This window comes from Accipiter gentilis, chromosome 25, assembly GCF_929443795.1.
Source record: "Accipiter gentilis chromosome 25, bAccGen1.1, whole genome shotgun sequence".
Taxonomy (NCBI): Eukaryota; Metazoa; Chordata; class Aves; order Accipitriformes; family Accipitridae; genus Astur; species Astur gentilis.
In genome coordinates this window covers 9,780,956-9,805,468 of record NC_064904.1, presented here as the reverse complement: position 1 = coordinate 9,805,468, position 24,513 = coordinate 9,780,956, and the positions used below count along the sequence as shown (strand labels likewise).

General features: G+C 42.0%; 1 protein-coding gene across 5 annotated transcripts in view; it reads right to left on the bottom strand.

Annotated features, from left to right (window-relative positions):
* EVL (Enah/Vasp-like) overlaps positions 1–24,513 on the bottom strand; it is a 159,421-nt gene that overhangs the window by 48,908 nt on the left and 86,000 nt on the right. For all 5 annotated transcript variants that reach the window (XM_049828921.1, XM_049828919.1, XM_049828922.1 and 2 more), the window contains exon 3: positions 20,712–20,889. In XM_049828921.1, the coding sequence (XP_049684878.1) occupies positions 20,712–20,889 (178 nt within the window). The remainder of the gene's footprint in view (positions 1–20,711; positions 20,890–24,513) is intronic.

Sequence of the window (24,513 nt, the reverse complement as noted above, 5' to 3'; positions counted from 1 at the left end):
GACTTATGCAATCAGACACAGTGTCCAAATGAGATGTTGGGAAAAGCCGGCACCTAAACACGGACCCAGCGAACTCCAGTGCGACCAGGGACACCCCGTGGGAGGAGGAACTCCCCGGGGAAAGAGTGGGACATCATCTCAAATCTATCACAAAACTTCAGGACTCCTGAGGCTGGTTTGCATCTCTGCTCACAGAAGCGGTAACAGAAAAAATGTACACAAGCCCCCCTAGAGCACAAGCGCCCAGGACCAGGCAGACCACGAAGAGCCTGCACCAGGAGATGGCTCTACCCCTTGCCCACAGCCTGGCACAGCGGTGTGAATCACAGCTGTCTGCAATCAAAGATTTGCTAAGCAGAACTTGAAATATCAACAGGATGCATAAAACTTCTCAGTTTCAATGTTAAATACTACTCTGCAAGGGGTAGTACCTCTTGAAAGTTAAGAAAGTGCCCATCCCAGATGGCGAGTGAGCATACGGGTATGGCATAGGAGCAGTACCACGCCAAAACCAGAAGACAGAAGCTCTTTTGAACCTCTCACTCAGGTCAGATGTCCTCTGCAGCAATACTTAGCTGGTGAGATGCGAAGGGTTTATTCACTCTTAACCTGTTTTAGCAAAGCAGTTCTGAGGTCTAAGCGTGAAGATGTTTGTGAATGGCAGGCTGGGCTGCCGGTTTTCACTTCCTAGCAACCAACACCAGCTGGGGATGTATTTACTTTTTACCATTTAGGCCAAAGTAATAAAATGTTCCCATCACAAATAGAGAGGAAATCATAACATGTAGTATTAAACAATTGCAAACCCAGGGACATCGGGGCCACCAAATATTCACGTCTTCTGTAATAACATGATTTATTTTTAAAACATATTATTAGAGACAAGGACTACTTTGTATTTAATAATTAGTTTGCAATTTTCACCATATTCCAATATATAAATACAAAGACATCTGCTGAACAGTTTTTGTCAAAACTTGTTTGCTTTTGAAGGCTGTCACCCAAAAGAAATATTAAAAATGAATAATCTTTTTCAATCTGGGCATGAACAATTCTGTAAAATCTTTTTATTAATATGATTTCAGATACGTGCTGTGCTACACTGGAAGAGAATAATTATTATGAGGTTTCTGCTCTGTATGTTTGGGCTTATCAGCTCAGCATTAATTTTCCTCAATATCTGGTGAAGGGTCCCTTGCCACACGCCTCTCGCAAGCACACCTCCTCCCAGGATAATTTATATAGCAAGGACAGGAGACCAGGCAGGACCAATTCAGCAGAAGAAGTGAGCCATGGGATAGCTTTAAGACAGTTGTTCTATTTTTAATCAATCATCTTAGCTGATACAAAAAATTGCCAAAGCAGCCATGAAGAACACCTCAAGGAAGTTTTGGGGAACAGTCACAATATTATGAAAAAGTGATACATTGACACTTTAAATCCAGATCTTGCAAAGTAGCAGGGTCACAACAGTCTCTTACTATCATCAGTCAGAACCAAAAAAGCCCTGACCGCGTTTATAAACCCTACGGTCACTCACATCTGGGGATGCAGGAACATTTTATTTCCTTATCTAACTAGCCCATTTTACTGGCGAGAGCTAACCTTTCACTGAAATACCATGAAGCCTATCTCATACCATCAGCACACCCCATTACCCTCTGGCTGGACATTATTTTCACATTTTAATCATTCTTCTCGATATGAAGTCAAACAGCTGAAAATCCACTTCCTTCACAGAAATTTCCTTTCCTTACCGAAGTATTGCACAAGACAGCGGTTGCCCTCCAGAAAATCTCCTGCAGGAAACGGGGCTGAAGTGGAGCAGGGAGGGCACAGAGCAGGAGAGGGACCGACATGGGCAGGTGTGGAAGAGCGAGGGGTGCTCCCCCCAGCCCTGCTGCAGGGACTGGGCACGGGATGGGGATGGACGGTGGCTGGGAGCAAGAGCCAGGCCCTGGGACTGAGGAAACGAGCCCATGGGCTCTGACTGACGAAGCAGGATTTGGGCAACAGCTCCATCCTATGCCCGGGCAAGAGGTCTGATGCCTACAAAGCAGCACTTGCACCTGGCACTTTGCAGCTCAGTCCAGTCAGTCTACTGGAACCGGCCACACGGAGTAGTTCTGGCTGGCCCACCATTGGAAGCGTTCAAGGTGGGGTTGGATGGGGCTTTGAGCAACCTGAGCAAGTGAAAGATCATAGAATCATTTAGGTTGGAAACGACCCTTAAGATCATCGAGTCCAACCATTAACCTCACACTGCCCAGCCTACCACTAAACCACGTCCCTAAGCACCACATCTACACGTCTTTTAAGTACCTCCAGGGGTGGTGACTCAACCACTTCCCTGGGCAGCTCCCTCCAGTGCTTCATGTCCCTGCCTAGGGTAGGGGGGTTGGACTAGATGATCTTCAAAGGTCCCGTTCTGCCCAAACCATACAATGATTCTATGATTAAAATTGGTCTACGTTGATATACTGGGTTGGTGTACTGCAGATTTTCAGGAACAAATTCACCAACGTTCTGCACACTCCTGACATGGGTGATCACACTTTGCAGAGGGCTGGGCAGGCCGTCGGGGGCAAGAACTTGCTCCAAATGTCCAGGTCCACCTTGCTGCTGCAGTCCAGCCGGGTGGCAGGGAGGACAGCCCAGCTGGCTCACACCACCCCAGACCTGCTCTCACCAGAGTTGGGATGACTGCTCTGGTGGCTCCCTGTTCTTTCATCAAGTCTCATAAGCCTCCACTGCGAGAGAGACAGCTCTGCCAAGGCACTGTCACACAGTTTGCACGCCAAAATTGGGGTGGTGGGGTGCGGCATGGGAATCTGGATCCACACCGACTGCTGCCTGAGTCATAGGAGATGAAGCACCACTCTCCAAGGAGACTGGTAACATTAAAGATATGCATCCCTGCTTTGTCTTACAAATTGTAAACTTTACTCCTCATTGAGTTAGAATGACCTTTAATTTCTTTGAAATAGGAATCTGTGTCAATACGGTGCAAATGCATATACAATGTGATATCTATTTTTATATCCATTCCAAATACAAAAGGATATTAATGTATGGGATATCTGATAATATAAGATTTCACTGCAATTCAACATAGAAATCCATCAGAAAAGCTCATAACTCTCATAACTGCTATCCGTGCTTAATTCACACAGGGAATGGCATAGGACCTTAATCTGACATGCAAATGAATATAAATCCTTAAATAATACTCTCTCTACATAGTCATCACTGTAAACGTGCCCTCGTCTTTAGTACCCCAAAATAAAGATCTATTCTGACAAGACAAAGCCCTGCCAATAATTTCTGAAAGTCAGTTAATGAAAGACAGTCTCATGACAAAGGGCTTCTTTCCTTAATCTCTGCAAGGCATTTCAAGCCCACAAGGTGCAGCTGTTAGCCCTCTTTTAGAGACAGTTTCATACCGAGGACTCCTGGCTATTAGATTGGCTATATGACTATCGTTTTGGGGATTTCATTCTTTTCCCACATACTACAAGCTGTGTATGCTAAGCCTTATAAAAATGCACCACCCAATTCCTAGTGGTTCCTGAAGCATTCTGTCTTATGGGAACTGTATATGCTGTGAAAAAACACCACCCCAAAACACCAGAGTTGCATTTTTTTATGCTGTGCGTAAAGAAGCCAGCTCAGGCACTATGCTTCACCCTATCAACAGGTCAAATTTTGGGTTTGCTCTTTTTTTTTTTAGAAAGTAATTGTTAACACGAACAGAACACTTAGGTAAAAGCACTGGAAGACCTTTCTAGCACTGACAGGGAGAAAAAGATTGATTTAAATTTGCTCGGGCCAACCACTCCTGTCAACAAACCCATCGCAGAGGACAAACCCTGAAGAGCTTGGGTCATGATGGCAGAAACCCCAGAGACTACAGTTCATCCTTAAATGCTCTCATATTAACAGGAACTTGCATGAGGGGAAAAACATGCTCCAGCTGAAAAAAATGAAAGAAACTAAGATTTAACTGTAACTTCTGTATGCACTGAGCTCAGTGAGAAGACTGAAATGTGGTGAGGAAAGCCCAGGAAAAAAACATTTCAAAATCTCTAACCAAGGTTAAAGTGGAAAAAAAACCCCCAAACCACCTAATTTTAAAGTACACATGAACAGAAAACAGAGACATCATCAACCCTTTCATAGTGCTGCAGAACAAGGAAAATGAAACCCATAAACCAGCTGATTAGCACAATCGCTTATAAGGAACACAGGGGAAAACAATGCAAGTAGGCCCAGAAATAATGCCTAAAAATGATGCGCTTGCCTCCCTGCTGCACCCAGAAATAGGGAAGCCAGAAGCAGGGACAGCCCTGGGCAGTCATATGCGGGCACAGCCAGGAGGCAAGGGCAAGGACTACTGGCTTATACAGCTTTCTGCTCTTTATATCCACATTCCTCCAGATTTTATGTATATATTTGCTTAATTTTACACTAGCAAACATTGCAAGTTTCTCCTCAAAACCATCAATGAAAAAAAAAGGACACTTTCTTAATCATTTTATATGATAAAAAACCCAAATACCCTACTGTATCTCCTTCTCATGTAATATGAGAAAGTACTCATTTAATTTATGTAGCGTGAAAGTTGATAATATGTTTTGCAGTTTTGTTTAAATAGCTACTGTTCTCACGTTAGCCGTAAATGAATCTTAATGCTAAAAATAACCTGTAATAAAAATAATATGAAATCCAGTAATTCAGGATACTGCTGACCAGGAATCATTACTGCATTACTGTTTCTAGCGCAGCAGTGAAAAAAGAATTTTAGGGTAAAATTTGGGGGTTTGATTTAAAAATTTAATTTAAAGACAATTTGTGAATTTGCACAGAAGTGTATGGGGTTTTGATTCTGAATAAAAGATATTACTTTTCTTTAAAAATATCACAATGTTTCATTTCAGCTTTTCAAACAAAGCAGGTCTTTTTACATTTTTGTAATTGACCTGGGATTCGAAACACAAAAGAATGTTTAGCTTGAATTTCTCTTTATTTTGAATCGGAAAGCTGTGTTTTGTTATTGCCTTCAAGATAACAAAATATGGTATTTTACATTATGTGCATTTGAAAAAAAAGTGAAACAAAATGTCATTTCAGAATGAAAAATACAAAATTTAGATTCTCAGGAAGGTCAAAAGTTCCATTCTGATGTTAGTAAAATAAGAAGTAAAATCAGATGTGATGTGTTTCTTGGAAAAAGTTTTGGTTTCTGTTAAAAGAACCTTGAAAACATTTTTCCCAGCATTGATGAAATGGTGACTTAAGCACCCACCTCATGCCTGTTGTAGAACTCTTGGTGAGTTCCCCAACCTTGATGTGCCTCAAGAATGCTCCCGAAGAAATAGTTTGTTTGTTGCTATATCTGTAATTTAACTGCAGAAGCCGAAGAGAAACTAGAATGAATATAAGCCATGGCAGTGAAATGCGTGACAAAACCTGTCTATAAAACAGCCTTCGGAGCAGCGCTTGCATACTCAGCCCCTGCTGATGCACCCAGCACGCCGACGGTGACCTTTACAGCGTGACCAAGGACATATCTCTGCGCTGTTGAGGTTTTTGCAATGGTTTCTCAATGTATCAGTGTAAAAATAGTCTCCTTGTGTATTAAGGCTTGCTGACCAAACCCCCTGCCCCCAACTCTAACAGCTCAATTCAGCAGCCATCTGCCTACAACTTTCTGCACCATTTGCAGCGTCAGGGAAAACATTATTTAAAAATATGGCAGTGTTGAAAGATCTAGCCACAAAATAATGTCATCTAAGACAAGAAATATAGAGAGCATGACCCTAGTTGGGCAATTTCTGGACATGCCAGTAAACTCTGACAAGCAAAAAGAAGGCAGTTGAGGGGTGCACTCTCAGGCTGATGAGATAATGAAAAGCCACCCAGAAGCAATCTCATCTGTAAGAAGATCATTGCAATAACAGTCAAAAAAATGCAGCTACTCTGGGCTTACAGGAATGTTACAGCAGACAGCAAAAAAAAAAAAAAAAGGAATCAAATGCCAGCTTGCCTAAAAATAGATATATCTATGTTTATTGTTCAAGCTTTAGCCCGGAAGTCTAAATATCAAATTTAGAGTGATCAGAAACGTCAGAGAGATGAGGAATGAAATAATGAACAGAAAGCATGAGGCATGCTTCCCTTTGGATCCTCACCTTTGTGACACTTTTCAAACCCTTCTTCCTTTTACAAACTAGGGGTAAATTCCTCATTTATCTCACAGTCGGGAGTTTTGCTGCTGACTCTATAGGGACCAAGCTTTCTCCTGGTGCCTCCTGCCTCCACTGCAGATCAAGAAACCTGTCCACACACTTCAGCCACGTGCCTCCAGAGCACTGGAGAGAGCAGCTCGCGCGCTGCCACTGCCCTTTGGCTCCCTCCCTCCATCCACCCCTCCATCCCCACTCAAGGGTGCCCCTCCTGCGGCATTGTGCATGCTAACTCTTGCCAGCCTTTGCATCAGATGTGCCACCCTTGTTAGTCATCAGCAGCACTTAGTGATTTGGCAGGCTCTGGAGGACATCGAAAGGCTCGTTTCTTTTCGTCCAAGTTCAGTTAGCCTTGCTGTTTTGCTGATTCAAAGTGTTTCCTTTTGCATTTAGCAAGGATCCCGTAATATTTGCTGGCAAAGCATCCTGAGAAGTGAAATTCAAATGTATGTATTTGTAAATGATGCAGGGGAACCTAAGCACCCAGATCCAAATGTGCAGAGTCGCTTCTATTGTGGATGCCAATACCGGTTGCCTATGGTATGCCGAAAAAATAAAACCAAACACGTTGTAAACTAAAATGTCTTAGAACTGAACATCTGTTGAATTTCAGGACAATCCATATTCAAATGGATTTCTGACAATATCCAACCTTCTGAACATCCTCCTGCTCCTGTCCACAAAGCACCAGAGTGGCATGCGGGTACCTGCAGTCCTGCTCCTTGCTCTGCAGGAAACACACCATTTCTTCACAAGAAGGAGCAATTCACATTTAGTGAGTTCAAGCAGTCAAAGAGGTGATAATCTCAATGACTTGTGAATGTGTTCATTTTTAAAGGTGTGAAAAAATCTAAGGTACTCCTCAGCCAATGCTGACTAATGTTCTTCCTCCTAGTGAACAGCCAAGTAGCATCATTAGAAATATGTACAAACACCACCAACTTACATCTATCACCTGTTGCAGACATTGTCATACCATGTGTTGACTTCTGTGTTGCAATGGCACTTCTGCGTTGCAACGGCTACACCGACGGCACCGAGAGAAGCCACACAGCCAGCTATGTGTGTGTTTCAGCCTGCTCCTTCCCAGAATGACAGCTCTGGGCATTGTACCCTGGGAAGTTTTCTACCAGGTTCCACCTCTTGTAAGTTTTAGCTCAGTATCGAGAGTCTGAACTTACCATCTGAAGTCTATGACCACAGAAGACAAAAGTTTGAGCAAACCTGAAGCAAGATCTTTGCCTGCATTGGCGAGGAACAGGCATTTGGAAACATTAGCTTACCATAGCTAGCTGTGGGGATCTGGGCACTTCTGAAAATACCAACAATACTCTCTAATGTCTATATAGCTGGCTCCCTCTCACCTCATCCATTCCTATCCTTCACACTCTTTCAAGAGAAACAAGATTTGAATGTCAGATCAAAAGGTCCTGCTCTTCTCCCAGTTCTCCCAGTGTATGTCTCTAGCTGTCAAACCTTTAGATGGCAAGTTTCTCAGCATGGTCAATGCACATATTGTCACTTCAAATACTAACACAACAGCAGATTTATTCCTAACAACATTTTTATTCACAATAATACACTGTATTCCTTCCAGAAAGCCATTTACAACATTTACACTAATTTGCTTAGACAATATTATACAAGAGAAGTCTTGTAGTTGACAAGTCATAGCTCATTGTCACCTACTACAAATAACTGATTCTAAAATTTCTGCCTTACAAACACATTGGGATTGTCTGTCTTGCATTGTCTCCTGGGCAGTACTTTAGAAGCCCACAGCCTCTATGTGCCACACAGTTTTACAGCTGTGCCTTCTGTTTAACTCTTGCAGTTGGTAGTGGGGACATGTTTTTGGAAAGCACCTCTAAGCCAGCTGCCTCTCAACTTCCCCACAGAATGGCAGTATTCTGCCAATTTGCAGAACACCACTAAAAACTGAGAAGAATTTAATTTGTAATTCCCTTGGCTCCTTCTCATGTCCTCCAAGTCTTCCACAAGATCAGAATAAAAAGGACTTCCATACATTGAATTATGTATGGTCTTAGAGTAAAATAAAGTCATGTCTCCAGTGTAAAAGAGTGATAGCTCCACTGATTATATAATAAAATATAATCCTCTACGTATCTGTTGCCTGGATGGTTGTGGTACATCAGGCCTCTGAATTCATTGGCCTCAAATTCACAATCTTCCTACCCAGAGTTGAAACAGAACTTACCTTCCCATAAGCTGGGTACCTGTTTTTGCAAAGTACAACATTTGGTTAATTATATTGCTGGGATAGGATGCCATTAGTATAGAAATAGTTCCTTCATGGATGCCTCTGTCAGTGCATATTCCCCTCACTTACTGGACCTTCAGATTAGGAGCAGTGGTGGATCAGGAGAAAGCACTGAGTAGCACGGCAAGAGGCTGAGCCTGCAGTTAAAGGAAACTCCGCACAACGAACTGGGGTGTCCGTCCCACTGACTACAAGATATCAGCTCTCTGGCCCATGTATAAGGACTAGCTTCTGGCCAAATTCTAGTCTGGCAGTCACAGGTGCTTTCTCAGAGGATTCAGAAGCGTTTGGTTAAACCACACAGATAACCTGCAGCAGATGATACACTTAGGGTGTTCACTGCTTCAGAGGCAAGTGAAGAAATGAAGCACTGTTTTGCAGGCACACAGAGGACACTTCTTCACACATCTAAGCCAGGGTAAACCAGCAGGTGTGGAGCATGTACTTCTGCCAGCAAAGGCAACGCTGCTGGAAGGCCATCATCCACCCCGCAACTCTTGGATCCCACCAGCCAGAACTCAGCGCTAGGGACGAGTCCTGGATTTCTTGGGCACCAAACTGGCACCTCAGTGAGATTCTGAGGAGATTAAGAAGAGCACAGGGTGGGTCTCTTAAGTACGATTTGGTCAACATTGGAAAACTGGGCTCATTTAAGCACTTGATTCTCTCCCTTAGCATAGAGAATAGGCTGGCATCAAAACAGAGCAAAACCAGTACAGTAACTAACTACTGTTATTTTCCTTCCATTCAGGGAATGTGATAGGCTTACATTTCTCCCTTATGCTGCTATGCCCACAGTATCTACCTCTAATACCACGCTGTATTGCACAGAGCAAGATGCACACATGGTTTTTCAGGCGCTGCACTAACCACCAGAGGGAGTTCCTGGAAACCAGCAGCGGAGGAAATGGAATTAATATTGATGTTTTCTATAGAGCACTCAGGAATACTAATCAAGACCAACAGATAAAGCAATCCATGCAAATCAGATTGACCGTAATTGCTATGCAGGGTTTGGCTTTTTTATCGGTAGAATTGGAGCTGATTTTTAAATCCACCTTCAAGACCCGAATCCCGCTGCCTTCTCAGCTGTGCAGCTGAGCACGTACAAGTGCAAAGGCTAGGCGCTTTGTGAACTAAAATCACCTATTAGCAGATTACTTCCTTCCTGAACTGCAGGAGGACCAGAGATCGTTCCACTTTATCACAGTGGCAGTTTGCTCCCCGCTGTGTTGCAGGGACTGTGCAGCTTGTCGAGCCAGCAGCCAGCAGCACGGGACTACATCCACACTCATCACCTTTAGGTGAGCTGTCCTCTCTCTGTGGAGTGGAAACTACACAACTACTGTAGACTACATGCCTAGCATTTATGTGGCTGAATTTCAGTTAAATGAATCGCGTGTTCAGCTGCATTGCTTCTCTGGGATTAACTGGAGAAATTACAACAGTCATTTGCAATTGGGTCTGAGATTTTGCTTGCAGAATGCCACACAACCTAGAGCGTTCAGGTCCCTGACGTGGTGAAAAATAAGATGCTGGATGACCACACGGAGTCATCTACGAAGGCAATTAATAGACTTTGTGGGAGCTCTGGGGGGATTACCAGCCAGCAGCAGAAGCTGCTCTACATGCTTTTCCGGTGGCAGCATATGGTGATTCACTCGGTGGTTGGAATTAAGCGGCGGACTTTCTCCTCAGCTGAGCCTCCTGCCAGAGAGGGCTGCACTGACTGTCCCCACTCAGCTCTCTGGTCCTAAACGCTGTGTGTTTTGACCAGGAACATGTTTTTAGTGACTGTTGTTCATGCAGTGAACTATGGCACATAATGAAAGCAGAGTTTAAAAACAAAATTCAAACCACTGTCAATTTTATTTTGATTTCATGTGAAAACCCCTCTCAGCCCAGAAACTTACTCCTGACTTCTATCTATATATGTGTGAATTTCTTCCCAAGTTCACTTCTGGTATAAAAATCAAAAAATTTGCATGTACAAAGACCATCTGTTTGCAGAGCTCAGGCAGTCGGGGAAGTGATAATCTGATGTGCATTGCTCATGTGAACACACACATACGGATGCAGGCAACACACGTGTATTCCTGTGAGTTCTCGCTAACCGTCCCAGGGAAATCCATGGAGCATCACTAAAAATACAGCTTATGTGCATTAGTTTCCAGGACCCTCATTTATTATTATTAAACTAGAGATTTAATTATTATTGTAGTTACTAATTAATTATAGCATAATTAGAAACAATTTATCTATTAATTAGAAGGTTTGGGAGAGGATAATAGCAAAATTGTCATGAACCAGAGAAGGGCTCTTAGCAGCAATCCTTTACAGTCAGTGAAAGTGAAGTGAAGTACGCTGAATTTTTCCTGGAGGTGCCTGGTAGAGACACCTAAAACACATAACCGACTTGTCTCAGGAGCATCTGTTACTGTTCCTTGACCACATAGCTCAGGTACAAAACCCTGTACTACAGATGCCTACATTTCTACTCCCTTTAACAGGAGGATTGTGGTCACACAATTATTACGCGTTTTGAATGGGATTGCAACTAGGGGAGTGTATGAATTATTGTGTACAGAAAAGTTATTATAAGGTCTGGCTCTTAGCTGCAAACTCAGAAAGTCTACTAAATAAAAAAAAGAGCCAAGTTTCTTGCCAGCTCCGCAACTAATAACCCAAACCTATCTTAATCCCTACACATTTGTGTATCTCAGGTTAATCACTGATATAAATTAGCTAGTACCCAACAATTAACATAGGGTACCCATGAATAGTATAAGATAAGTAATTGCAGGGGGGCAGGGGTGGGGCTAAGACTAGAATTAAACAACATCATCATTATCAGAAGGCATCATTTCTGCAAGATGATTCAAAATTAATACAACATGTATTTCTGTGTTAAGTATATTCAGATACTTATTAATGCTGTAGAAAGCTGGAGATGTCACTATGTCACTTTCCATACAATCTTTTGGAATTTTCGGTAATTTACTTTTCCAAAAATAAATAGCATTTGGAGGAGGACAGCACCATCGTAAAAATCAATCTGGTTTGGCTGATTCAGGTTAGGAGTTCCTATCAGTAGTTAATCACTCTTTGCAAATCTGGATCTGTGTAACTACCATCACAGCACACTGCCTGGTCTTTTTTTCTTTTAAGAATGAGGGCATCCCTTACAGTATTTAAAATAGTTTATTTATTTTCAATATTCTTTCTCCTCTTTTCTTCTCTCACTTTTCTTCTAGTGAGAAAAATTTCACAGAATGTTCTTTTCAACTTATTCTATGACATTATATATTATGAACTATATCAATATTTGGCTTTAAAAATAGTGTGACTCAATCCATAGAGTGGGGTGAGATGTCAGTGTATGTACAGAGGTAAACAGAGCATTGTTCTGTGTGGAACTACAGCACCTCTAACTCATGCAGGATCTGAAAAGGAAGACAAACTGCCTTAAAAAAGCTATTCTTGTTCCAACACAAATGAAGTCATGTTATTTTAGAGACTACCCCAGGACACCAAATATCAACGCACTTTAAGAATGACAGAAAATGAGCACAAAACTGAAAGAAGGTTTGTTATAAAAACAGATCTCTTCCAAGGAGCAATTCCTCCTTCACTGAAAGAAATCATATGCCCAATCAATAAATAAATGTCCCATAGACTATTACTTCTGAGCAAAACAAAATGCACTGAGAGTCAACATGCCAAAGTACAGCATTGGAAAAGGTAAAGAGAAAAAACACTGTTCTCATCACAAAAAGCCATTTGCTCTTCATATGCTTCAGATTTCCAAAGAGCTGTGGACTCCAAGCACAGACTACGGGCTTCTGCAGGAGGTAAGGCAGCAGACAGGGCTGTAAACCCCCACCTTTGCTCATTGCCTGCGCAGAGCGGAGGGGCAGAGTCAGGGCAGAGCCCACCACTGCCCACCCGAGGAGCTGCGCACGGAGGGTGCTGGCAGCACGCTGCTGGCGTGGGCTGGCAGCAGGTATTCCTTCTCCTGCCACCTTCCCGGGAAGGGGAGAGGAGAGGAGAGGAGAGGAGAGGAGAGGAGAGGAGAGGAGAGGAGAGGAGAGGGACACGGAGCTGCTTCTGAGTCCCGGCATCTCCTGGGGCAAGGCAGCTGTCGCACTTCTGTGGCTCCAGGCTGAGCTCCACTCACAGCCCTGGCTTGATGCAGGGCATATAGTCCAGACTAACCCCCAAAAAGGAGACCTCACTGGATGAAGAGGTATATTCAGCAAGCAAACACCAAATAAATGGTCTCCAAATGAATACTGGCCAAAATCTGGCCTACGCTGCTTGCACATAAATTACTGGACTTCTTACATTTTGATAATTACTTTTTTTTCTAAGCTAATATATTCTTCTACCACTTATTGTACTCTAGTGAAAAAGCCACATTGCATCTCCTACCACTTTGCTCCGGGAACTTTGCCAGTTTGCAACAGTTTCAGAAAAACAAGGGTTTGAGGGCAATGGTGCTAGGGAATTTCGCTAGCAGAAGTCTTCACTCTCAACGTGTACGAGTCTCTCTTAAATCTCTCAACAATTTTCTCCCCACACAGTTTCCTTCCTGAAGTGGTTTTCATTTAGTGCAGAAGAATTCAGCACAGCAAAAAACATCAGCGAGAGACTCAAGAGCCGTTAGATTTGTTATGCTCTTCAAAGAACAGAGGCACCTTTTGTTGTTCTAGACATGCAACAGCAGCTCCAGTGCTGCTGCTGCTCTAAGCAGGGATATAACAGAGTCCTGCAGAAAAGTGGCTAAGACACATACAAGCAACATGCCATGGGTTTTTATTTGCATAACACTGGGAGAGCACTTCACTGCCCTGGAAAACTTTCTGCCGTGGATCCTTACCACCTGGGGGACTGAAAAACTGAATTGAAAAAAACCCAATGACTACTTCTATAGAGCAGAATAATTAAATAATGGTTTGATACTTCCTGACAGATGAATAATAGCAATGATGTTTACAGTTCTAACACTGAAAGGAGTCTGCAATTCCAGTTTATCTATTCACGAGTGAAGCAATGCACCTCCTGTGCTCCAGTCAGCTGGAGCCAAACTAATTTGGAAGATTAACCAGTTTTACTCACTACTTCTTCTGGCTGGGCCAACTTCTTCCAGTTCTGGTTTTAAACATGTTTCTCTTAACGTGAACTCAACTTAAAGAGTGTGCAGAGGTTCTTAGAAATGTCATATATCCACCTCAGGAAGCCAAGGTCAACCTGAGAAGAGGGAACTTGAGAAGTTTTGCAGGCAGGGGAAGCTTGCAAGGAAAGGGCCCATAATTCCAGGAGAAGTGTTGGTTGTTTGAGAAACATGGGCAGTGGACATGTATGAGGACTGTCATCCTGATCAGCACAGTAAGAAATAGCCTTGGGAGCAAGACCCAACGAGTGCTACTACGGCCTGAGCTGACGTGTTTCAGCTGGGGTCACAAGGGACTCTTGTCTTGAAAGGGTCGGGCAGGGATGGGACCTGCTGAACGTGTCGGGGGGCACTGGCTGGGGAGTACCCTTCACGGGTTGCTCAAGAAACTAAATTCATACCCAGTTTGCTGGGTAACAGCTCATCTCTGTCCAGTTTGCAAAGGAAGGAATTTATTCCTATACCGAGCAATACACTAAAAGATTATCTGTAAGTCAGGTGGGTTTTTCTGGAACAGTTCCAGTGATAAAGCAATGCAGCAGATGCAAGGAAAAAGCTCATCATCTTACTTGAATTTTCCCTCCCTCTTCATTGACTTACAAAGCACAGCAAGCTAGATCAGAAACTGCCCTATCTGCAGAGCATTTCTGAGAGACTAAAGTTTATATTGAAACTGGAGTAGGCATGAGGCTGGAAAAATTGTGAAGTTTATTTCTCAAAACCTTTCTCTGGTGCTTTTGGAATATGTCACTCGGGAAAGATTTATTCCCCTGGGAAAACTTTGTTTGTTAAAGAAGCAAAAGCTTTTTGTATTTTTAACATGCACCCAATTAACCATTGCCTGTGGGTTGCTATTCTGGTTAGCACTATGTGTCTGACCACATGGACCATATTTACACTAGTAAGTTTAAAAGTGTGCTATTTACAAGTTCTCTATGCCTACATTATAAATAAGAACAACTTCTGGAATGATTTGGTTAAAAGACCTGCAGCAGAATGGCATGCTTACAGTCCTGCAATGCCTATACAACACGAGGTTACACGAGTCTTTAAATGTTATTAGCACGCTTAAAAGTACAACGTGCACAGAATATACCATCTTAGTGGTTTATAATCTGCGCTAACACACCTGATAGTGTGGGAAATGAGTTCACAGCGCAGTATGTGAAGCGCCTCACATGGGGCATAGATCTCTTTACACCAGCACCGTTTTGGAACCAGCTGGCTTCAAGTGGGCATTGTGTTCTGTGGTAGGTCTCTTCCATTATTGATGAGTTATTTTATGTATTATGCAGTACTGTAATGAAGATGCAGCCTTTTGTCTTCCCACACTGTGTCCTCTGTGGTGCTAAGAAGTCTTGGGGCAATATTATCAAATGAAACAGTCACTGCATTGTAGAAGATGAATGCAGCTGACTGACTTTCCCAGCAGTAACACTTCAGTGCCACTGAAATATCAGCAGACGCGGGACTAGTTGGAAAAATTCTAATGTGAAAATTAACTGAATATAACATTACAAAATTATATTAAAAAAAATTGTGTAGACTTTCATCTGAAATCCAGTGCACCATAATTTTCACACATATCCTGCACTGACAGAAACCTTGCAAATACTTAGGGCATCTAACTAGGAGAGAGAATGTATACTACATACTGCCAGTTTATCTGCTGTTTGATGAATCAATGCTTTATTCTTCTATTTCTCCCCTTATTTTGGAGGACTCAAAGTGCTTTCCAAGGAACCTCCTTCCAGCAATATGGAAATGCAGTCACTTCTGGACAAGGATAAGAGCAGAATGACCGAAGGAATGGAAAAAGATCTCAAACTCCAAAAGAACTTCATCAAATCCAACTTATGGGAAAGGGGGCTAGAGAAATACATGTCAAATAATCTGCAATAGTGGAAAAGAAAAGCCAGCAGATGTGCTAATCAGAACAAGAGGAGTAAGGAGCAATCCTGACTGCCAAAATGACCTCTCTGCAGAGTTAAAGCTGGGTCTGTGAAGCTCTGTGTCTGAAGGCACAGGGCTGAACTCTGCACCCTCTGTGACCCACAAGTCTGTATCGTGTGGTCTGTAAGCCACTTAGAACAAGAAAATGGCTTTCTTACAAGCAAAAAAAAAAAAATAATAAAAAAAAACACTATTCATTTTCTTCAATCCTCTCCCTACTATTTCATGCTTTCCTCCTACTTCTCCCTTCTTAGTCAGATAAGGCAGCTGACCTCTTTAAACTATGACTAACTCTGCAACATAGCCTTCTGCATAAGGCTTGCCAGCACGTGGTGTGTTTACATTTAGAAATATGATTTTCTTGCATTGTAAGCCAACAATAACTATCCAAGTCCCCAGGGCAAAGACATCAGAAGAAAAGCAAAAGTCTATAACGTGTTACATTAATCATGTCATAGGCAGCATTTACCAGTCAGCTGCATACATAGACCAGACTCTCAATTCTTCTCCAAGAGGTACCAAATCTTTAAGCCGCAGAAGCCCAAGATGCCCTTTCAGTTGGTCACGCCAAGCCACAAAGCCGAGCCACTGTCTCCTCCTGCAGCATGGAAACATGCAGGTGCTGTCAGGGACCAGCAGGGAAGCAAGGACGGTGTCTGAAGTGAGCAAATAAGGAAGGAAAGAAATGAAGCTATTCCTTTGCCTGTCCCTAGTGATTTGGGGAGCAAGAAAGGAGAGAAAAGAGTCTCACTCCCTCTCTCAGGGAAGTGTAACCACTCACTGGGAGAAGCGCTGAGTGTACAGGCTCCGTTAAGCCCTGCAGAAAGTTACCTTCATCACGGGCACCACTGGCTTTCCTGCAAAATTATGCCAGGAACTTGCCCATTTTAGCTTACTGATATCCTCACCTTACGTCCTGCTCCAATAACAGTGACGTGCTGCCACTGGTCATTGCATTTGTTAAATCTAAGAGGATGTAAGCCCTGAATAACATGAACCTTGTCTGCTTACCAAATGTCAAACAGCCTGCGGGCAGGATCCATGCAAAATGCTTTTCCCACAGTATCCCTGGGCAAGAAGGGGTGATGCTCTGTCCCCAGTGAAACCTGGCTGCAGGTGACAAGGTAAGCTGATGACATTCCTTGGTGATGCTCCTTGCATCAGGTAGCTTATGCTAGTAAAAGGCCTGGTGTCACAAAGTGGACACCCATGAAAGAAAAACAATTTAATGGGAAGTCATTTGTCATACTAATGGTCTTACTAAATGACACCATTAAAGAACCATAAGCAAGAGATTGGTAATGAGCAAGTCAATGTTATCATTTGCTCTCATTTTGCAGGCTGGCTCAGGACCAACTCTTCATTTTTTATTGTAAAGGAGAACAGATTAAAGAGACGTATAAGGAAATCAAAGTAATTAGGCATATAAACAAGCTGGCAGGTAAACAATTGTGATTCAGTGAGGCAACTGTCAACCTCTAAAGGAAGGACGGCACACATTTGTATTATTATTTTCTTTTTAGTCCTATTTTATCTCATTTCAGATTACTCCTAACATGATCATTAGCATCCTTACAAAGCACAAGACTGAGCTGAGTACGTGTTCAGCTCCTGCACTGCAAGGCTTGCTTTACCCCACCCTGAGGACGTGCACTGGGAGAGGCTCCCATCACAGCACTGAGAATTTGGCCACACGTAAGATGGCCAGCCCCCCTGGTGGGCAAGAGTAAGAGTTCATCCGCTGCAGAAATACAACTAGACAGCAAGTTTAGTTATTGCTTCTCCCAGCTTTCCCAAACTTTGGGACATCAGACTCCCTGGAAGAATCCCTGTCCAGGGATGATCTTGACACACAACCCAGGTTACCACAGGCTGGATGTAGGATCTGATTTAGCCCATTTAACCTTAGGCATTTAACGAAGCACTCAGTTTAGTTTTCACTAGTGCCCCATGTAATCAGCACACAGATATCAGTGCCTGTGGTGAATGATCTCGGGTATCGTAGCCTCGTTTGTGAAGAAGTGGGACAGTACCGTAATTCTCAACACTAGTTCATCACTGTATATTCATTTGAAGTGACTCATGCATTTGAAAGTCAGCACTGCCTAAAAATTATTTCCAACTCCCCAAAACACAGACTGCTATCATTTTTTTAAACTAATTCAGCTTAATGCACCATTCAAAAACCCACACCATTGCTTTGCGACTAAGACTGGTTATTTTCCCAAACGTTACAGTACCCTGACTCCACGTCTGCTGAAGATATGATGCAGTCTCTGATTTTCTGCTGTAGTCTACCATGATTAATTTTAGTCTACGCAAGTAGGCGGTAGAGTGAAGGGAGAAGCAATCATGGAAGCCAGAATCTGTATCCAACTACGGGAAGATTAGCAGTACCTAAACACAGTAAAGTCTCAGCAGGGAATATACAAAACAAGAAAACATTAGAAATAGCACATCTCAAGTAGTGCACATAGCATATCCCAAACTGTAGAGCTAGCAGATAGATAGGGTATTCTGTACTATGAATGTGCCAGAGGGAACCTCTGTTCAACTCTTTGGTTTTGGCTGAGGATTTTATTAGTGTGTCAGCAATTCTGTGCGTACAAATGCACTCCTTAAAGCTGTCATCTGTCTGCATAAGCACATGAGCAACTTAAATACATGGATGCGTAGATATAATAAATACATTTTTTTCCTAATGATTCTTCCACATGAAAAAGCAAACCCTAATGCAGCACGCAGGCAGCAGAATGGATGGATATGCAGGCAGTGACTGTGCCTGAAAAGATATATGGATATGTGTGTTTGTGTGAATTCCTATTTGCACTAATTCATGCCCACAAAAGCTTATGCGCTATATGAGCCTAGAAGAGCAGATCTGAAAAAACATTTTATACCTTATATTCATGATGTACTTTTGCTGTCAACTCGCATGCTGAGATCATTGCAATAACTGGGAAACTTACGGTGATATAAAAGTCCTCAATATAATCTATTATCTATTTGTAGCTAATAAATTTACAGATAAATATTTATAGAAATATATTTTGTAATTAAAAATAATTTTGATAAAAAACAATATTTTGGGAATTTGTTTCACAGAATCAGAGTTTTTATAAAAAGCCACAAATGCTGAAATTCCCTTTAAACCAAATTTCAGTTTTTGACAAGCTCAGCTGTAAAGAATGGGACAACTGGCAATCTTTGAAACTTCTAACATGTATGTATGAAAGAAAAGGGGTTGTTGAAGACTGAATGTTTACCAGACCATTTTTTTTTTCTAAAAAAGAAAGTAGGAAATTTTTTCATCTATGACCCAATTCATGCCCGTCTGTGCGACAACTACAAACTTTAAATGCAAGCTTTTCAGCATGGGCTGGATCTTATGTCTGTAAAGCATCTAACACACTTTGGTGTGCTAAGTAAATGAATAAAAGAATACCCCCCAAAATGCAAATTAGTATTTGCTATATATTCATAAACTTCTCAGGAGTCTAACAGGCTTTTCAAGTACTCAAAAATACTTTCTTAAAAATACCTGTTGTTCCTTGCTAGGAGTAGCTAACATAATTAAAGTATCGTCTTTAAGATGATTTCTTTCATTTTAGCCTAAGAGCAATAAATTCTCATCTTGAAAGTCATGTTTCCACAAGGCACCTCCCTGGCATAACCTAAAAATCCTGCAAAAACCCCACTCCCTTTGACAGGAAGAGACAGATGGAAAAAAACCCCCAAACTTAAGGGCTTTCAGAAGAAAGGCAGACCCATCATAGAAATTAAACCAATGAGTACATCAAGATCATAATCAAAGTATCCAAATTTTGGAGTCTCATCTGGTGGTCTAAAAGGGTTGAGCACATTATGAGCAGCCAAAGAGCTCTGTACTCTTCAGACTTGCATGAATTTAGGACTGGTGACTGTTGGCCAGTTTTCCTCCTGAAGTCTCCTGCTGTGGCACAACTAGAGCTGAAAAAGTTCAAGCTGAAGAAGGCAGAATTCAGCCCTCAGTACTTCTAAATATAGCTCAGAATTTAAGACATTTCTTGATTTGTGATGACTTTTGCATTTGTCAGCTTAATAGGATGAATGGAAATAGCAAAAGAAAAAATAAGAACTTTTATATTACAAATAAACCTTTCAGTAACACATATTTGTGTATTGAAGGTTGTCAGGAGACAAACTCTCTCTAGAGGGCTGCTGTCCATCGCCAATGAACACTGCAGTGAAACCCGGACAACAGCAAGTGATGTAAACCTTGACTCACTGTGTTTTCAAAAGGAAAATAGGGCTGTGGAAAAAAGACACCACACAAGAACTGCTTTCTGTTCCCAGCCCAGGAGCTGCAGAGAGGTCATAGGCATGTAACTGAGGGCAATACTTCATCCAGATACTGCAGACCAGAAACTGGTTTCCATTGAGAAACCAGGACTTTATTTTGGGCCCTCATCAAGCTAGCGCAATGACAATTTCACAGAACAGTAAACTTCACCATAAACTTCAACTGCAGCCAATATAGTACTTAGGAACAACATCAATCAACATCCAGAGTACAAGCCTTTGCATTTTACCTTATGAAATAACCGAGACACCACACACTCCTTTTTGAAAGCTGGCCCACAAGAGCCAACAGCTGCAGCTGACACCCAACACACTGGAAATGCCAGCTCGGAGTTCTACCTTATAAAATGTCGCTAATTTTACTCTGGCGTCTGTTTATTTAAAGTTATATTCTGCCATCTTACACGTAACACAAGACATACACAGACCCACATAAACCAGTGGGGCTACCTGCCTGCTGAGGCATTCCCAAACAACCACTGATTTCCCATCGTGAATTAAGGCACCATGAAAAATTACAAGGAAGGCGAATAAAACCTGAAAACATGCACAATTCATACCACAGCAAATGCTGATCTAAAGGCTGTCTATCAGAGACCAACTTTTTTTATTATAACGTGTTTTATAATGGCATACTATCCAATACAACTGTAGTAGGTGCTTGAAATTTAAAATGTAAGCTGTAAAATGCCACAGAGTGTAGTGGCTGCTAATTTACCTCCATCTTGTGAGTTCATGATATTCAGAGCAAACAGCATTGCATTGGAGAACGTGGTAGCCTCTTCTTTGCTTGCAAAATTCAAGCCATAGACCTGCCGTGCATCGCGCCATTGATGAAAGGTAGGTGTTGCTTGATTGTACTTCAGTCCTTTCACAATTGAGTAATTAATCACTACCTGTGATTTGAAAGAGAGGGGTGAAGATTAAGAATAGTTCTGTTTTCAGTGGGGAAAACCCCCAACCCTGTGGTAAAGGTTAATTAAATTGGTAGAGGCAATTCATATGGCAGCTCCTACATGGCTGTACAGTAAGGCAGTGTGTGTTTTGATGACAGAAGACCCACATCTGGGGGTGAGATTTACAACAGTTCAATTCAGCCTCAGGGAGCTGTAAGCTAGTCTTGCAAAATCTATTACCTGCTCGTGTTTTCTACAGCACCTCCGCTGGATACAGCTGTGCAGATACTGCAGACAGATGTCAGGAGCCAGTGCCAGCAGCTGCTGCCATCTTTTGGGGGACGATCACGCACAATTGTCAGAAAAAGAGCCAGACAGCGCTCTTGGCACTAACCCTGCCCTTCAGCAGATAAATGTTTGACTCATTTTACCATCTCTGCTTTTCTCCTCCCATGCACCTGATCACCACCAGTTTCTCATGTTGAGAGAGTTTTTTCTCTAGAATCAGATAGGCAAAGACAAAAACAGGCAACCAAATATCTCCTCTCCTACCTCCTCCCTTGCTGTACACGCTATAATTTCCAGGTAAGGGGTGACTGCGGCAGAAGGATGTTTCTGTATGTTTTGATTTAATTTGCTGAATACAATGCCCTGTTTATCCTTGGGCGGGGCATGTGGGACACCCAGTACACCTGGGATCCAACCAGAAACCTCTAGTGCTAAAAGTGTAAGCTGCTCTAGCTGAGAGTGGAGAGGCAGGAGTGTCTGCTGCACCACTAATAAGCCAGAAGGACCCATGGCAGAGACAGCACCCCTGAGATACCCAGCTATGGAGTGGCAACTGTTATGATGCAAATTTAAGAAACAAAATGCCAGCAGAAGGAATCATAATTATTCTCACAAACAGGCAGAGTGCATCCGAAAACAGGGAAGGAGTAGGAAATGGAGGCTCCCTCTTCATCAGCCCACACATGCTGGGGGCAGAAGGGAACCAGGGACGGAGAAACTTAAAATTATGAGCAGGGAAAGTCTGAAGTTCATTATTCAAATATAGCAAATCTGGTTTTGAATATTTGAGACTGTCACTACAAATGGAGTTATTTTGGCTGGAGTTTTATGAAGAGCCAGAACAATCCCACAATTTCTGGTCCTCATTGAAAGCAAATCAATGGAAATCCTCCAGCAAACTAGTTTGTATGGCTCATCTGTAAATTAGGCGGGCTGGACACTGGTATACAGGAGTAGGAAGAGGGATTTTGGTGCACGTTGTCTGGGAGCTCACTCTTAGCGCAAGTCTTACCATCTTGGACTTGGTACAAAGGGAGCAACAACTGAAGGCAAGGGAACAAACAGCCAGTAATGAATAAATGCTGTACACAGTATTTACTGTTACAGGTGGATCCCACACACCAGAAAACCTACTGATACATATTTTTCATAGTCTGATTGACCAGTACTTTGGAAAGTTTTCTGTTAGTACTATTGCATCTAAAAAACTCCAAAATGTTTAATTAGATTAACAATATTTTTGCTAGATGACTGACAATTCTTCTCAATTATAAAAGCAGAGTTTTAAAACTAATTTCAAAAATGAATGACTCCTAGCTCTGAGTTTTGACTTTTCAGTGGATTGCCAATTTAAATTGGCAGAAAAAGATTAGACGAGCACCTAATATATAAGGAGCAAATTGTTTTTCACACATTCCTATTTTTGAAGGATGGCATTGTCTCATTGATATAGCTAGTTAACAGATGTCTGATAACTATAATATATTAATATATAAAAAATGATGGAAACAAGCAAAGAAGCCATTACACCAGTAGATAATTACAGATATACCCTATTTCTATAATGCAGTTACTTACCTGAGCCAGCATTAAACAGTGATGTAGCAGATATTGTCTTTGAATACTTGGTCTCGCTTTAGGCATAAATTATCCTGATGGTTATTGAACATCCAGTATCTGGTCCGACTTTTGCTCTCAAACCAATATCATTATTAAGTTACCATGTAAATGCACTGGGCAGCAATCAGATCTACGCTGCTTTTTTTGCCACATTTTATAGAGAGACTCCTGACCTGTGATCCAAAGGGAGATGCAGGACAGCCTGCATTTGGTACACAGATCCCAAGAATTGGTCCCCTGAAAATGGGAACTGCTTCACCAGCATACTGCGCAGGAAGGCACCCACACCAACCAGAATGACATGGAAACCACGTCGTGCTGGTCACAGCAAAGCCATGAACTCACTCTTCTAGCTGACAGCTCAGATAGCCCTTTTCTCTTGAAAAATGGTGACACTACCCTCATTCTACTTCTGAGCATTGGGAGAGCCTGTACCAATGTTGCTCACACTCAAGGGGTCTCTGGAGCATCAAGTAGACTCATGCCTGGATTACTAACCCAACAGTTTTAACATGTACCAATCTTTAAGTTTTCCAACCACTTCTGAGTAGCTTAACCAAGGGAGGGCACAGCTAGTATCTTCAAGGAAATGTTTAGAAAGACTGTGATCTTCTTCCAGGCTTTACAAAGTGAGTATTTCTCATCTACTAAAAGTATCTTCTGTTTCAAAGGACAGCACTATTAAAGTCCAAACAGCACTAGAGGGTGTAGTGCAGTTGTATAATGAAAGACAGGAACTGTAAAAACCTATGCCAAAAATTGTTTAATAGAAGTCAGGTGAACAGTTCAAAATTTGCTTTCCCAGAACATTGACTCAAGGAACTCAGAGAATCCGCTGTATTCTGAGGGTTTGATCCCTTCAGTGGAATAAAGACAGAATTTGAATGTTAATCTTCATTAACCATCAGGATGCCCACGTATGTAATACTTTGTCTTCAAACTGAAAACAGAGAGTTTAAAACTGGGAAATGAAACATAAAATAGCCAGAGTTTCATTTTATCTCCTTTGGCTAATGTTTCTAGAAAACAGAAAAAAGAGGGCGGTTCTCCTGCTGTTGTTAAGAATGGGTGCACACAGGTATCCAGTACAGATGGCGCTGAGGCTCTGCAAGACACATGATGATAAGTAAGTGCTTCAGAGCAGTAATTAAAATAAAGAAGGTCCTCCTGTTTGGAGCATAGGGATTTTTTTTACAGGTGTTTCTAAGGGATCTTTAAATCTTCGTATGTCAGTACGATAGCATCTGCCATGCTGAGCAGACCAACAGTTCATCTTTTAATCTTCAGCTGTAGTCTATAATAGGTCAGTTGCAGAAACTTACTGGAAATCTTCCAGAAATAAGTAATGGATTTGTCCATAACAAACAGATCTTCCTATAACTCTTCACCCAGAGTTTGTCTGAAAAGCTGAAACATGACATTTAATGTGCTTATTTTTTCTTTTCCAATCCCATTTAGTATTTTCTATCCTGAAACAAAGTGGCCTTGTTACTGATATAAATGTCTGTATTGTTTTGAACCCTGTTAAATTCTGGATTTCAGTGATCTTGTATGGCAAGGACTTTCACAGACCAGATGTGCGTAGTATTACTATGTTGACACCTTTCAATATTCCCATCTCTATAATGTCAAAAAAAGATTTGCTCCACTTCTACCTAGTACAACTCGCCACCCTTTTATCCGAGGTTCAAGTGTGGGCTCTCTGGGGCAGGCAGG